We start from the raw sequence: 15,915 nt of genomic DNA, 5'->3' as shown, positions 1-15,915 counted from the left end.
ACTGCAGGTAGTGGTGTATTTTTATTATGTACATCCTAAATTTCAGCTTGGTGTTAGCATATTTTTACTGCTTTACTTAATATGGACCTCATGATCTTGAGCAACCAAACTCCACTCTAGCTAAACCTGTCAAAATGGGAAGAAATATTATTCCCTTTTAGTAATTATTTAGTGCATTTTTAAAATAGACTCTGCTAACTTTTCTTTTTTTCCCTTGAATTATTGTTTTCTACCAGTGGTAGAACAAATTTCTAGAAAAAATTTATCAATGATTCTTAAACATTAACATGAAGTTAATGCTTCCAGTTTTATTATGCCCATGATGCCAGAGGCAGATGTTGGTAGTATAGCTGTAGAGGTGGAACCTTTCTACCAGTATTCCATTACATGTGATTGCTATGTGACAAATGGCAGCAGAGGGGCTGCCTGATAAAATGGCATCTGACATGGAAGTGCGTATTAAGCAAAAACATGCAACTGAATTCCTCTGTGCAAATGTAATAATAATCATAAATTACATTCATTGATGCTAAATGTGAATGTTTACGGAGTCTAAACAGAAGCATTTCAGCAGTGAAGAATGAGATATGAAAAACAAGCCATGTTCTGGACAGCCATGAAGATCTTTATGAATAGGACATGCAGACTTGCTCACTGCTGTTGAAAATGTACAGCTATTGATGGTGATTATGTGTGAAAAAATAGTGTTTTGTAGCTGAGAATTTGCTCTACCAAGTAGTATTATTGTCTTTTTTGCATCTTGTGCAGTTTCCATGAAAATGAATAGGAGACGTTATTTTTAGAGTGACCTAAAATGAATGATGAAGAAAATTTATATTGAATCTGTTTTCAAGATTTTCTATGGTTTTTATTTTCTGAATGTTTATTTCAGGTTTCTTGAGAGGTTTTCAATTTCTTTATTAGGTAGGTAGTAGGATGCTGATGGTCTTTTGGAATAACTTTTATTTCTGAAAAATTCCCAGTTCTAAGGAGATTATTTTTGAATTATTGCTGTCTATCAAATTTTTATTTCTTCTGAAAACAATACTTGGAGGTGTGAAATTGTGCAGAAGCAGAGGAGGTAGGGTAGAATTTTTATTCCAGAGTATTTATGGCAAGGTAATAATCAAGTGTGGTTTAATCATATTGTCTCACAAGGCCAATTAAAAGCTTTACCTGAATATGGATAGGATGTAGGAGCAGGATGTAAAGACAGTACTGTCAATAGGTCTTATCATGAGTCTGGAAAATAGTGCTTTTTATCAGCTTCTGGTTGAACGTGCATATCTGATAGTAAATGTAAGAGCTACATAAATGTTGTTCTGTTCTAAGAGGTTATTGATTTGTCATGGCCAGGTGTATCATATTTTCTAGCAGATCATCTCCAGCTACATTGCTGAGAAAATTTTTGCTGTAGCGTCAAGCTATTGGAAACTATTGTTCAACTATTGTGGTTTCATGCCAATGGGCAGCTCTACCACTCTGCTTTCTTGCTCTAGAGAACTCTCCTTCCTCAAGAGAAGAGGAGGATAAAATACGATGAAAATAATCTTGGTGATTCAGATAAGAACAGAGAGAACACCCCACAGTTAACATCATGGGCAAAACAAATTAATTGTAGGGAGCTTAAAGTAATTTATTGCTCATTAATAACAGCAGACTAGAGTAATGAAAATTAAAAGCAAACTAAAACCACCTTCATTCACCATTTACTCTCCTGTAGTTCTTCCTCTGGAATAGCACAGGGAGATGGGAACTGCAAACTGGCCATATTGCTTTGTTTCTATTGCTCCTTAATCCTAACTTTACCCCTGCTCCAGCATGGGTGTCCCTCCCTCAGGATGCCAACATTCCCAAACTGATTCTACACCAGCTTCCCACAAACTTGAGTATGGGTCCATTCCATGGAGTCCATTCTTAAGGGCTGCACTACTGCAGCACAGATCCACATGGCTGACAACTCCCTCAGCTGTATTGCCATGGACTCCTCTAAATGGCTGCAGCTTCTTCTCAGCGCCTGCTCTTGCAGGAGCTCTCCATGGGCTGCAGCCTCCTCAGGCATTGCTGCTCCATGAGTTCCTCTATGGCTGCATGTGGAGATCAGCTGTGGGCTACAGGGGGAACAGTCTGGACCACCATAGGTCTCTCCTGGGCTGCAGGAAAATCCTGCTTCATACCTGGAACACCTTCTGCCCTCCTCCTGTCCTGACTTTGGGGGCTGCAGGGCTGTTTTTCTCACATTTCTCACTCTTCACTCAGCTACTGCTGTGCAGTATTTTTTCCTCATTCTTAAATCTACTATCCCAGAGGCACAGCCAGCATCATACACTGGCTAAGAGATCTGGTCAGCAGCAGACCCCTTGTTGAGATTCCTGGAACTGACTCTTATCTAACATAGGGCAGCTTCTGGGCTCTTCTCACAAAAGCCACTCCTGCAGCCTCCCTGCTGCTAAAACCTTTCTATGTAGCCCAATAATGACACACTGTCCAGAAATTACTTATTTTCTCTTGAAACTGAAACAGTAAGTACTTCGATGGTAACTGGTCTAGATACAAGGATTTCTCAGCATTGTTCTTGAGGACTCAAGAGGGTACTGTCCCAGATGCATAATTAGAGGTACCAGTATTCACAGCATGAGAATGCAGGATCTAGATATGCTTGACTGTTCATGATGAGTCCTTCAAATTAGTTGAAAAATAACAAGGTGTGTCTGATCAGGGTAAATTTGCAGTTTCATAATGCATACCTTAATCTCATTTATGTATAACCTTCACAGACTATTTACAGAGTAATCTAGTATGCTGTCAGTGATTTACCAAACTCCACACAACAGTGAATATTTTCACAGAGCTCTAGGTATTAAACCCCAGACAAAGGCATAGTACTATGGATCAGTACAAACTGAAAGGTTAATGAATGGCTTTGAAAAGCTCTTTAGAGTTTTTTAAGTCTTAAAAGGCAGTCTGGTTTGAGTCAGCCCAGAATAAAGAAACATTGATCTTATTTTGTAATGTTATTTTCTATTATACTTCTATTATAATAATACAGTGAGTTATTTATATTACAAGCTGCATAGACTGTCAGTAAGATTCAGTGTGTTACATGGGAGGGGAGTGAGAAGAATGCAAACATCTGGTATACTTCTATACTTTGTTCAAAGAAATTCAGAATATTTCATCTTTTCCCTAAACTACTGTTTTTCAATGCTGCACATTTGTGTGGGGGAGTTAACACATAAGAAAAAGCTATGGTTAAAAGTCTAGCATGTATTTCCTTCTGTCATAGGCATTGGTATATATTTCTCTACAGGCTTTTTATTGTTTTCTTGTTTTATGACGTTGATCTCTGCTAGATACTTTGTCCAAAATATAATGCTACCAGCCTCTCTTTTTCCCTCTTATTGGCGTTGATCTGAAAACAAAGCAAATGTTAGGGTGCCCCTAAAATTCTAGGACAGTGTTAAAATAAGTAAAAGCTAGCTGGAACTAATAGACTTGCATTCTGACTAGAGGTTTAGGTCAGCAAAATTGGCTACTTTTAATGATGATGAAATTGCTACCAAATTAAAATCTTAATGGTGATCTATAGTCACATGGACATGTCACCATGGAGATTTTTCAAGGCTCTGAGTATTAATTGACTGCCAGCAAAGAAGACTTTCAGAGCTGGTGTAGCTTGAAAATGTGATCTGTCTGGATTTCATTAATAAGAGCAACATCAGTACATTTTAAAGGTTCTACAGGTGATATACAGACTGCAAATAAATTCAGTGTCAACAGATCAATTCTGCATGTGTCAAGAGCTAAACTGTGTATGATAGCATCAGTAGTCTTGAATTACGATTGATTTGCATCTGCAAACATCATTTAAGAAGAAAAAGAGCAGTACTATTCAGAACAAAAAAAAAAAAAAAAAAGGAGGACAGGTCTGCTTGACTTCATTCATGTGATAACAGAAAAATCTATTGAAACTGCCCATTTTCATTTATGTAGTCTTCTAAATCATACTGATGGATGAAGCTGAACCTTCTGAATCCAATAAAATATTATATTTTCATGAAGATTTTCTAAAGGTTATGGCAGAAAGGTTTAGTCAAATCAGTACCAAAAAATTAGTTTCTTGCTGCTTCTTATAATTTTAAAGTAGTCTAACACAGACTTTTATCAATTTTCAGAATATTTTGCAAAGTTTGGAAGACTACATTCTCTTCGGCTTGTCTCTTTGCTGTGGTTAACAATGTGCTTGAACTTACCTCTTTGAAATCAAGTGATTTAGTCTGTGGAAGAAAACCTCTCTTATTTTAAATTGGCATAAAGTAATTACTAAGTTATACACAATCCACTTACAGACAGAGGATTCAAAAACAGAAGATAATGAATTTATGAAACTGCTAATATATGGGTTTCAGTCTTAATATAATTTTTTTTCAGTCATTTCACCTAACTGTGACTACTGCCATACTCAAAGTATGCAGTTTGTGAATGTGGCTGTAGCTTTTGCTTCCAGTTATGTTTTTCTTCAAGAAAGATGTTCAAAGTTGAGAACTGGGGAGTTAAACTAAGAAGGTATTATGCAATTTTTTGTTAGCATAGCTCTTCCTGTAATGTTTCTGTTTTATTGGCATTTCTCTTGCAAATATTTTCTTGACTGAGGACACTTGTTCTACTTGTTCACCTGTTCATTTCTTTTTGACAGGTCCAAACATTAATCTGTGAACTGAGGGATATTTTGCTTCCTCTCTTTGTAACTGCTGACTTGAAGGATAGCAGATTTAGATAAGATTCTTTGATAATGTATTTTCACTTATTCTTTTTGCTATTGCTTAATTTCTATTGTTCAATAGTAAAACTAACAGCATAGTTGCCTGCTGTTAAAACTTAGATTAAGGTAGAAGTGAGGGAATTGAAATATTTTTTTTCCTGTTTATCTAAATTATTTTCTTTCTGATGTATAGCTTTGAGATAAAACAATCCCGAATTGCATTTCTACCTTTGAAATACAATATTGACAGTTGCCTGAAACTTTCTTTAAACTGCCCAGTAATCCATCTTTTGTCTGGCTAAAATTGAACTGAATGTTCCTTGATAAAATCAGAAAATCACAGAATTATCAAGGTTGGAAAAGACCTAGAAGATCATCTAGTCCAACCATTACCAATACTTCCCATGTAAATCATATTCATCAACACAACATTAAAAAAAAAAAAAAAAAGACAGTATTAATGAGAGCAAACATAACATACTATGAAAAGCAAAGTTTTTAAATCTTACTGGTGTCTGTAATTTTAAATATGTATTTTAAAGGTTTGTGGAAAAAGAAATATCCTCCTGAAAACTATTTCAAAAACTATTCTATATGAAGTGAGGATCAGCCTCTTCTTTCAGGTAACTAGGGGTAGAGCAGGAGGTAATTGCCTCAAGTTGTGCCAGGTCGAATATCATTGGCTGATGATTGGGGTGCTGGAGCACATCCCTCAAAGGGACCTGAAAGGGTCCTACAGACAGGAGAGATGGGGAGAAACTTTTTATAAGGGCATACACCTACACGACAAGGGGATATGGCTATAAACTGGAAGAGAGCAGATTTAGACTAGATACTAGGAAGAAATTCTTCACTATGAGTGTGGTGAGACACTGGCACAGGGTGCCCAGTGAGGTTGTGGATGCCTTCCTGGAGGCATTCAGAAGCAGACTGGATGGGGCTTTGAGCAACCTGGTCTGGAGGGAGGTGTCCCTGCCTGTAGCAGGAGGGTTGGAACTAGATGATCTTAAGATAACCTTCCAAACTAAACTATTCTATGATAGTAGGAAAAAATTCTTCTCAGGGAGGGTGGTGAGGTTTTGGAAAAGAGTTCACAGGGGGATGTTGGAGTCACTGTCACTGGAGGTGTTCAAGAAAAGTGGAGTTGTAGCACTGAGGGATATAGTCAGTATGGTCACTATGGTGGTGAGGGTTTGATGGTCTTAGAGATATTTTCCAACATTTATGATTCTATGATTCAAAGAAAAGTAAGCATATAATTTGGAGTTGAAGGTATTTAAACATTTTGCCTGTTTAATGTTTTTTTTTTGTGTGTGTGTGTTTGTGAAAGTTGGGGGGTGGAGGGTGAGGGGAATGTTCTTTTGTTTTGAACCTATGCTATTTATTTGCATTAGTTTAATTTACATATACAACCATATCTAAACTTTTCTCCAAAATATATTTACTTGAACCTCAGCTTTTGCAAACAGTGTGGATAGAACTGTACAGAGGACACTTCGTTGCCATACAAAATTTAGAAGAGCAATTTGTTTTTTGGAGGTAAACTCATTCTGTAAAGCTCCACAGGGCTCACTTATTACCTGAGCCAATGTTTTGCTAGCTGATAAGTAAATAGCTCAGCTTGGAAAGACAGAATATCTCATTGAATATGAAAAGAAGAATATATGTATAACCATAACTTCTGTAGGTAACTAAAGTATAGGATAAAATATAATTTCAGATTGGATATTAGGACAAAGTTCTTTACCAAGGGAGTAGTTAAGCTCTGGAACATGTTCCCGATCACAGTTGTCATAGCACCAGATTTGCTGGAGTTCAGGAAGCATTTTGGGCAATGCTCTCAGACATAGGATTTGAATTTTGGGTGGAGCAATGAGTTGAACTCAGTGATCTCTGTATGGATACAGAAATTGTTCTAGTCCATCAGTATTTGCACTCAATGCAGAATTCATTCCACATCCTCAAACTTGCTCTTTGCTTACACGACTTTCTAAAAAACAAATAAAAGTGAAGGGAAGACACATAAAACTTATTGTGATTAGAACTGAGGCTAAATAAATTGTTAATAGTTAATAGTGATCAGTGTGGCAATTCTTTTATGTTTTTTCTAATTCATAAAATCTATAGAAAAGAATCTCATGTTTAGAATGAGGCAAGGGTGATGATAACATTTAGAACAGAACTGAAAGTTCACATGATAACAGACTTTTTTCTTTAATAAATGACTTCCATCCTTTGCTTTTAAAATTATTCATGCTGTAACCGTAACAGTTAATAAAGAAAAGCTTTCTTTTTATAGGAAATAACATATGAACATAGTAGTATTTATGAGAAGATGTAATGTGCGAGGCCACTCAAGTTTCTTTCTGTTTTGTTTGCTCACCATGGCAGTGTTTAACTTCTGTTTCATGTAAATATGACTAAACCTCATCAGTTCTTTTCCCATGTAAATCAGAAAGCAAAATCAGTCTTGTTGAAACAGATTCATAACTGTTTAACTTTTATGTGTTTTTAAGATTGTTCCTCTTGAGGATAAATTACTTGAAGACAGATCGTTATTTACCTGTAACCTGCATTATTTCTCATCCTAATTGACACAAAGAAATATATGCTTGTATAATGTTCAAGATAAGATAGATGGTTATACTATTGCTGATTCCTTTGTGCTTTCTGAATAGAAATTTTACAAATATATCATGATATCTCTTCTTAGGTTTTCAAGTATCAAAGTCCCACACTGTGAATATTGTTATAATGTCACAACCAAATTAGATTCATTTTTTTTGTATATAAATTGTATATATCGATGTACTTGGAAGTGTGATCATTTACATTTTTCCCCATTGTCTTCCAATATGCCAGTGTGTCCAACAGTGAATATTTGCAGATGTTGCCAAGGAAAATTCTAATATCAAGCAAACAAAAATTGTCTTCATTCTTTTAGAATCAAACTTAAAAAAATAATGAAAATAAAATAAAATAAAAATTGTTTTGTTTTAGTTCCTTTTATGTGATCAGTGAAAGAAAAAAAATAGACTACGATAAGACATTAAAGATAAATTGGTATTTTAACAATAATTGCTTTCATTAAGTACCATAATTTTTTATTTTTTTATTTTTGTATCTCTGCTGAAGACATTTCAAGTCTTCAGAATTTACTTTTCCACTGTGAAGAAGTAATATCTTTTTTTCTTTTTGGAATTGTTTTCCTTCATAAGGATCAAATTATTCTCTTTTATTTTCCCTTAAATTACAGAAGAGATAAGATAGACAAGTCATAATTCCAGTGCCTCTCTGCCAAAGTGCATTTGTATAGTCAGTGACTATTTTTTTTTTCCAAATGGCCTATCTAGAGTATGTGTGCCCTTCACACACACACAAAAAAAAAACCAACAAAAAACAAAAAAAAAACCCAAAAAAACAACAACAACAACAACAACAAAAAAGAACCAACAGAATAAGAGGAAAAAGACTTTCTTAAAGTGATATCCTCGCACTGGTACATACTGTAGCTTTTGACTCTCAGTTCATCACTGACTAGAAATGTACAGAATTCCTCAGTGTCAAGTACAGAGTAGCAACATGATAATTTTGATTCAAAAATAGATATTTACATTATATATCTTGTGGTGGTGGTGGTGTTTGTTTACATTTGGTGCAAACAAAATACCTCCTATTTTAGGCTGATTGTCCAAGACTTTTACAGTGGAAGTGGTGAGGCACTGGAACAGGTTGCATAGTGATGTGGTTGATGCTTTGTCCCTGAAGACTTTCAAGGCAAGGGTGGATAAGGCCCTGTGCAACCTGATTTAGCTGAGGCATCCCTGTTTACTGCAGAGTGGTTGAACTAGATGGCCTTCAGAGGTCCCTTCCAACTATAAAGATACTATAATTCTATTATTCTGTAGGATGTCAGAAGCAGAAGTTGGTAGTATGTTGGTAGAGGTTGAACTTTACCACAAATGTGCTGTTAAATGTTGTTGTTGTGACAGATGACAAAAGAGAGGCAGTCTTACAAAATAATGTCTGACATGGAAGTGTGCATGAAGCAAAGGCATAAAATTGAATTCCTTCATAAGGAAAAAATTTGCAGTCACTGACATTCGTTGACATATAGTGAACATTTTTGAAGACCAAATAATCCATGTAAGCACAGTGAGGTGGTGGGTGGTTGTCATAGTTTTATGATTTTCTATTGATATTCCACATCATAATGTCATGTACTGTACTAGGAGTTCAAGAGTCATGGAACTAGACCAAACTTCATCAGTGTCAGCAGCAATACAAAAGACAAGCCATGTTCTGAATGGTCATGAATGTTTGTCACACCGTGGAATGAACAGTCTTGATCAGTTCATCTGTGCAAATTGGTTAATGATTGGGTATATCTTAAAAAACAGTGTGCTGTAGCTGAGAATTTATGATGTAGTGTCACCATGTTCTTTGAAACTGTTGTAGTTTCCCTGGAAATAAATAGCAGGCATTACTTTCTGAGCAATCTTTTAGCTAAAGCTGACTCCCATCCCCCTATGCAGTTCCCAGTATAAGACACTGACCACAGAAACAGGATATGGGAATAACAGGGAGAGGAGGAGTTGTGTTGAAATCATTAGCACATCTCTGTCTTATAGTTTTAACAGAGTTTCTAACAGATTGTGTCCTTTGATTTTTATATTTCCTATGGAGTTTTGAAATGATTTCTGAAAACAAAATGATTTTATTTTTGTTGCTGTTCTCAGATGCTTTAAACCTAAAAGGATCATACTTAAGTTATTAACATATTTAACAATCTAATTATAGTTACACATAGACATGTGGAATTTATGTATGTATTCTCTCACATACAATAAATAACATAAATAAAAAATGTATTTTGTCCCAACTAACTCCTGTCAATAATTATACTTCACCTAAGAATCTTTGGAACTTAAAGGAATTATTAAAGCCTTCCTAGTATGGTTGTCTGGTAGAAGACAGGATGAACAAGCTCACTCTATCATCCTCATGCATTTGTATTTATTAAATGTAACAAAAGGCATAGAAACTCTTACTACGCTAACTCCAAAAGTAATGCCTCCTATTTATTTCCATGGAAAATACAACAGATACAAAGAGCACAGCAACACTATTTCATAGAGCAAATTCTAAGCTACAGAAATTGACAATGAATGTCACTGGGTGCAATTTTTTTTCTGCATGGAGTTCAATTCTACACCTTTGCTTCATGAGCACTTCCATGTCAGAAGCCATTTTGTAAGACTGCCCCTCTGCTGCCATCTGTCACAACAGCATTTAACAGCATATTTGTGGGAAGGTTCAACCTCTAGTGACATAAAAACAACATTTTACTATGCATCGTGAGCCAACATAATAAAATAGAAGGTAATAATTTTGGAGCAGCTGTTGTAATAATTAGAGAAAAACATTAGCTACATCATTCTCAAAAGAGAATGAATAGAAGTAGATATAAAAATATTTACTGTCCTAATTACACACTGCAAGAAAACTTTAATTTTACTGTGTGTAATTACTTCTTGGACACCTGATTTGTAGAATACTGCTAATTTATTTATTTATTTATTTTTCCCCCACATAACATTTGGAATGACTTAGGTATTCAGAGTATTATTAATCCCTTTGAACAACTTAGGAAAACGTTGTGTTCCTTTGGCAGTTAGCAGTTGTATCTTCACAGTTTGACACTGCAGCCTCATCAACATTTAAGGTATAATGAATAAGCCTACATCATCTTTAGGATATTTTCTTCTGACCAACTTTAACTTTTGTTAGAAGTATTCTTCTATTTTTCAATTCTGGGGATAGGGATATTCTGAACCACCCTTCACCTTCCCCCCCCCCTCCCCCCCCTTATAATTATTCTTCTTATTATTATTAATTATATTATTCTTTTCCTCTCAGTCTTTCAAGAAATACATATAATAAGACCTGTTTAATTTTGTTAGGCTTTAGGTTTTTGGTTTGTTTCAGTTTTTTTGTTCTGTTTTGTTTTGTTTTGTTTTTAAGCAAATGGAATAATAAAACCTTTCAAATCTCTAGAAGAGAGAAATTCCTTTTTTTTTTTTTTTTTTTTTTTCCCAAATTGTTAACTCCTTTTAGTTTCTATGTTGAAATCAAATATTCTGTATTTCAAGATCAGCCTGTCCAGTTTGAAGAAGTGGGGCCTTTTATCAACTTATGCGGAGGTTATTGTGAAAATAATGTGATGGGAGGATTACAGACAATGCACATTAAGTTAGAATGATCAGAGTACTTACAAGGAAAAATGCATTTCCTGTGTGGATAGCTAAGCAGTGGAGCAGGTTTCCTGCAGCTGTCTCCCATCCTAGGACATTATCAGTACCTATCTGAGTAAAGCTCTGAGCAACTTGGTCAAAATTGCTTTGATCAGGAGCCTAGCCTGAAAACTGCCTCACCTCCCTTCCAGTCAGATCTCTCTGATGCGTTTGTGATGTGCATATGCATGAATATGCATTTTAGAAGATCACTCTGTGCTTCTAATTTTCAGTGAAAAATGTAAGTATGTAATGTATGTAATTCTAAAGAATATTGTATCTGAAAAAAGAAATTGCGTTTAGGCTATTTAGCATAAAAATTTATTAGAGAATAGAAAAGTTATGTCTCCAAAGATCTACACAGTATTTTTTTTGCATATGAATGTGTATAATGCATATGGCGGTACATATTTATTTATTTATTTATTGCTTTCTTTGAATTCTGTCAAATCTTTTTATATTACTGATCTCTCCTTTGTTTTTTCTTCACCATTTGGTTGACTTATGAGTTTCAGCTGTTTTGGAATGTGAAAGGTGTTGGACACAGTGGGGTACTGCTGTCTGTTTTTAATTTTAGGAGTTTCCATGCTGCAAGTGGTATTTTGCTTGATAGTATTTCTGCATAAAATTAAAAAAAAAAAAAAAAAAAAGTGGAAATATATATATGTGTGTGTGTGTGTGTGTATATATATATATATATATATATAATGTATATCATATATATAATTGATATATATACATATTAATTTGATGTGCTATATAAACAAAAATGACTGATTTCTTTTCTAGAATTTCCATCTTAAGTAAGCAGGGAATAGAATCAGACTTAGTGGCATATTTCAGTAGCTGTTATTTTTGTTCTGTATTTGAGCATATACCCACATAGAGTTTGTTTTATTCTTCTAGATTTAAATTCTTTATTTATTTCAACAGAAATTGAAAAAGAAAGCTGTGGTGATCCTGGAACACCGTTGTACGGCATCAGAGAAGGGGATGGATTTTCCAATCGGGATGTTTTAAGATTTGAGTGTCAGTTTGGATTTGAATTAATTGGAGAGAAATCTATAATTTGCCAAGAAAACAATCAGTGGTCTGCAAACATACCAATTTGTATTTGTATGTACCAAAATCTTTGTTATTATTTTGAAATGCATAATATTCTGAAACATTTTTCCTTATGTATAATAATTTTCATGATTGACTACAAGGTTAACAATATGTAACTAATTCTGCTGACAGAATGAATTTGCCTTTCTTCAGTGGTTGATTTCCCTAGAGGCTATTCCCAGAACTGAAAAATACTCCTTTTTTGTTTTTTTTTCCTTTTAATAATAATTGTATTATCTTTACATGGTATGACATATTACTTTATCATTAACTTTCTAATAGGAATCTATAGACTTTTCTATGTACAATATACTTTTTATAGCTACTTTGATAAATTAATCTATTTCTTTAGATTCACAGTTGCTGAACTGTAATTAGATGTTGAAATTCTTTACAGATTTTTCCATATATATGATATCTGAGCATAATATAGTACTTAAATGAACATAGCTCTATCATTTACATTATATAGCATAAGTAAACTAATGTTATGATAAGTATCTGTAATTTCTTTCCTAACACTCTGACTGAGTCCACAAGTGCAGTACTGTGTCCAGTTCTGAGCTCCCCAGTTCAAAAAGACAGTTTACTACTGGAGAGAGATGGCAACAAACATGATTATAGACCTAAGCACATCCCTTACTGGGAAAGGCTGAGAGTCTTGGGACTGTTTAGCTTGAGGGAAATTCATCAACACTTATGAATTTCTGAAGGACAGGATGAGGTCAGGCTTTGCCCGGTGACAGGACAAAAGGCAAGAGGAACAAACTGGAACACAGGATGTTCCATCTGAACATTAGAAAGAACATTTCCATGAGGATGACAGAGTACAGGAACAGTCTGCCCAGAGGGTTTGCAGAGTCTCCTTCTCTGGAGATACTCACAACCCATCTGAACACTTCCCTGTGTGACTTACTCTATGAAACCTGATTTAGCAGAGGAGATGGGATGGTGATCTCCAGAGGTCCCTTCCAACCCATATGGTTCTGATTCTTTGATTTTCACAAGTAATACAGATCAAACATATTCAGAGTATGATCATTTATTTTCATCCTTGCAATTTATTATGTTTCAGCTGGAATGACTGAATATAAAACATTGTCCTGATAATAGCAACACATTTCTGTTATGCCTTTGAGAGTAGTTAATATCTTACACTTCTGTGTGGAAAAACAAATAAGGGCAGCTGAACAGACTATCTAATAGGCTCAATGACAGATCTGTTCATCTAAACAGTTACCTAATGAAAATAATAACTGATGCCAAGTGATTAAGAAGTACATGAGTGCTGTAAGAACTGGTGCAGGTTTCTATTACAATGAAAATGTTCCTTATTACATCGGGTCTCTGCTTGAGAGGTAGTTTTATGGAAGGAAAGGGAATATAAAGACGCAAAAACATTTTCTTTCTGTCTTCACGCCAGATCATAACAAGTCATGATTTATTCAGCTGAAATAATAAGCATGTTCAAGTATCTCATACGAAGCCTTATAATAAGGTAAATGCTTCTTAATATTTGTGTCTGTCATCTAACTTCTTTCTCTCTTTTTTCTTTTTTTTTTTTTTTTTCCAGTTCCTTGCCTTTCCAATTTCACTGCACCAGTGGGAACAGTACTTTCGCCTGATTATCCAGAAGGATATGGGAATAATCTAAATTGTATCTGGACAATAATTTCAGACCCTGGAAGCCGAATCCATCTTTCTTTTAATGACTTTGACTTGGAATCTCAATTTGACTTCCTTGCAGTTAAAGATGGTGACTCTCCAGATTCCCCCATAATAGGAACATTTACTGGTGCTGAAGTTCCTTCTCATCTTACCAGTAATGGTCATATTTTACGTCTGGAGTTTCAAGCTGACCATTCAATGTCAGGACGTGGATTTAACATCACTTACAACAGTGAGTATTAGCATTTCTTATGAATATATGTTTTGTTTTCAACCAAAAGATTTGAAAGATAGATCTAAATCCATATCTGCCCTTCCTAAAGGAATGTGATACATGCTTGAACGTATGATAAAGTTGTCTTTACTGTTCCACTCAGTATAGAAAAAAAGATACATTAAGTGAAAAAGGAAAATGGATTCAGACCCAAACTACATATTTTTGTCCAAGAAACATATTTTTTTTCATAATATAGGAAGGACTAAATCTCCTTCTATCTCTCTGCTTTACTTGTTCTTATAGTTCCCTTCTCCATTTTTTCTTTTTAATTTATTATTTGTTTAATTTGGTTTTAGTTGTCAATCTTCCAAAGAAGAATTTCTACCAGACACTCTGTAAAAGTTTTTAAAATATATTTTCTTCAATTTCAGATGTCTATACGTAATTGTTATAGCAGCATATGTAGACTCACATAATTATGATTTTTACTACTTGGTGGACTGCTTTGAGCTGTTGTTCATTGATTAAGGTGTCTGAGGTGCTGTTTAAATATTTCTATATAAGTTTAGATTGCTGTTTCTGCTAGTAAAGGAGGGTTTCTTTCTGTTTTCATAGCAACTGTGTTATTGTGCTTTGTCTAATAAGGTTACATGCCTAAGAACTACATAACACTTGACATGCAAAAGGCCAAACCATGGACCACTGACATCAGCTAAATTCCTTGACTGATTCCAGCTGAGTAGACCACACCATTCATGTTCCCAGACTGTGTTTTTGTATGCAAATAATTCTTTTATCTGTTTTATTACTGTGATAGGTTATAGTCATCACTGGACATTTTTGCTGGTACTTTCTTCTCCTGGACGTTTTAGTCTCAGTACTTCCCAGGATAGAATTCCTCACATTGTGTTGTGTGCTGCAGAGAAGTATGTGTTTACTTGTGATAGTACAGAGTGGACTCTTGTTTGCATCACTTTTAAAAGCCTTTCACTTTTTATGAAGTACCATTTTGATATTCTCTTCACTTGTTTCCTCCTTGATATTTTCCTCTGAAAGAGATACATTTATTTCAAACCTATTGGTAGACTTACCAGTTAAGACTTCACAGGGCAATCTACCAAAACAATAAGTTTCACCAGTGAACCATTCCTTGCCGGTCCTGTTTTCAAGAGCCTTTCAGAGCAGACTTCAGGCTATGAGTTATAGTTATCTTCATTCCTACCTTATTGTCTCTTCAGATCTTTGCATTTCCTCCCCATCATATGTTTGGAAGCAAAATGCAAGTTTTAGCATCCTCCTGAGTTTATATCAGAACTGAAAGTACTTCACTGTCACTCTGTACTATGTTTTGCTGCTTGGATTTCTTCCAGATCTTATTTACCGTATCAGTGCAAACATGATACTGGATGAGTTAAAGTCAAAAAAGCTGTACCTCTTCTTTAAATTTAAAGAGGACAAGCTAGTTAGAAAAACATGCTATTAGTTTTTACTAAAATTGAGGGCTGTTCTTAAAGTACTGACAGAATTTTTGTAACTTCCAAAAAAAAGGTGTAGAATTGCATCGTTATTTAATGCCCTCCTCTAATGTCCTTGAACACTTTTCATTCCCAACATAAGTGGCATTTCTTAAGTTAGAATGTTATAATACTAATTCTGTTGTCTCTTATTATTCATATTCTTCATATAAATTCAGACAATGCAAAATCTGCCCAATCTTTTTATTGAGGAAATACTTTTTAAATAGAAAGGTGTAACTACTGAAAATACAATATGTGAAAAACTGTCTTTCAGACTGGACTAATTATGCTCTTAGTAAGCTTATTTGACAATTTATAGTAAAAGCTGTTATCTTAAATAGTGATTGCTTA

The 15,915-nt window shown here is 34.7% G+C and overlaps 1 protein-coding gene across 6 annotated transcripts in view; it reads left to right on the top strand.

Moving 5' to 3' along the window:
- Positions 1–15,915, top strand: part of CSMD3 (CUB and Sushi multiple domains 3) — a 467,721-nt gene that overhangs the window by 258,959 nt on the left and 192,847 nt on the right. For all 6 annotated transcript variants that reach the window (XM_032442883.1, XM_032442886.1, XM_015856173.2 and 3 more), the window contains 2 exons: positions 11,989–12,171; positions 13,736–14,062. In XM_032442883.1, coding sequence (XP_032298774.1) covers positions 11,989–12,171; positions 13,736–14,062 — 510 coding nt within the window. The remainder of the gene's footprint in view (positions 1–11,988; positions 12,172–13,735; positions 14,063–15,915) is intronic.

Source organism: Coturnix japonica, chromosome 2, assembly GCF_001577835.2.
Source record: "Coturnix japonica isolate 7356 chromosome 2, Coturnix japonica 2.1, whole genome shotgun sequence".
Classification (NCBI taxonomy): Eukaryota; Metazoa; Chordata; class Aves; order Galliformes; family Phasianidae; genus Coturnix; species Coturnix japonica.
The sequence above is the reverse complement of the archived record's forward strand: the minus strand, read 5'-3'. Positions and strand labels throughout refer to the sequence as shown.